At 60.3% G+C, this 991-nt stretch overlaps 1 protein-coding gene across 1 annotated transcript in view; it reads left to right on the forward strand.

Annotated features, from left to right (window-relative positions):
• The window catches only part of C1QTNF1 (C1q and TNF related 1), a 5,066-nt gene extending 4,353 nt beyond the window's left edge, over nucleotides 1–713 (forward strand). Inside the window, exon 5 of the mRNA XM_027889853.1 lies at nucleotides 18–713. Within this exon, the coding sequence (XP_027745654.1) occupies nucleotides 18–568 (551 nt within the window). The 3' untranslated portion in view covers nucleotides 569–713. The remainder of the gene's footprint in view (nucleotides 1–17) is intronic.
• The last annotated feature ends 278 nt before the right edge of the window (nucleotides 714–991 follow it).

Raw genomic sequence — 991 nt, forward strand, 5'->3', positions numbered from 1 at the left:
CCTCCTGCTCTGCCCAGGGGAGAAGGGGGACCGTGGCGAGCGCGGCATCCAGGGCAAGTTTGGCAAGACAGGGGTGGCCGGCAGCAGGGGCCACGCGGGGCCCAAGGGACAGAAGGGCAGCGTGGGCGCCCCGGGGGAGCGCTGCAAGAACCACTACGCCGCCTTCTCAGTGGGCCGCAAGAAACCCCTCCACAGCAATGACTACTACCAGACCCTCATCTTCGACACGGAGTTTGTCAACCTCTACAGCCACTTCAACATGTTCACGGGCAAGTTTTACTGCTATGTCCCTGGGATCTACTACTTCAGCCTCAATGTGCACACCTGGAACCAGAAGGAGACATACCTGCACATCATGCACAATGGGGCAGAAGTGGTGATCCTCTACGCCCAGGTGAGTGACCGCAGCATCATGCAGAGCCAGAGCGTCATGCTGGAGTTGCAGGAGCAGGACGAGGTCTGGGTGCGGCTCTACAAGGGCGAGCGTGAGAATGCCATCTTCAGCGATGAGTATGACACTTACATCACCTTCACTGGCCACCTCATCAAGTACAGTGGAGACCCCTGAACACCAGCTCCCCCCCCCATTCCTCGTACACTGGGCCGGGTGGCCGAGGAGCCCCTGTGCCCTCTCATCCTGGGCACGCCACCCCCAATATGCTGTTATCCACCCACCTTACTGCCACTACCCTCAGCAGCTGCCTCAATGTGTGAATTCCCTCACTCCAGCTTCTTGAGACCGATCAGACACACCTGGAGGAGTTGGAGCCATTTCCAGCCCCTGCCACATTTGTGACTGGGAAGCAGCTGCTCACCTGGGGTGGGCAGGGAGCTCTCTCCCTGCCCCCCACACCTGCTCCATAGCTGGGTTTGCTGGGCACAGCCCACTGTGGCACCGGCTGAGCCGGTGGCACCAGGGGAACAGTGTGACTGTTCATGCCCTGGTGCAAGCCAGCTCAGACACGTGCACCATGTTCCTCCTCCATGCACC

The sequence above is a fragment of the Empidonax traillii genome, unplaced genomic scaffold, assembly GCF_003031625.1.
Source record: "Empidonax traillii isolate 1590-97213 ecotype Southwest subspecies unplaced genomic scaffold, ASM303162v1 scaffold272:size679582, whole genome shotgun sequence".
Classification (NCBI taxonomy): Eukaryota; Metazoa; Chordata; class Aves; order Passeriformes; family Tyrannidae; genus Empidonax; species Empidonax traillii.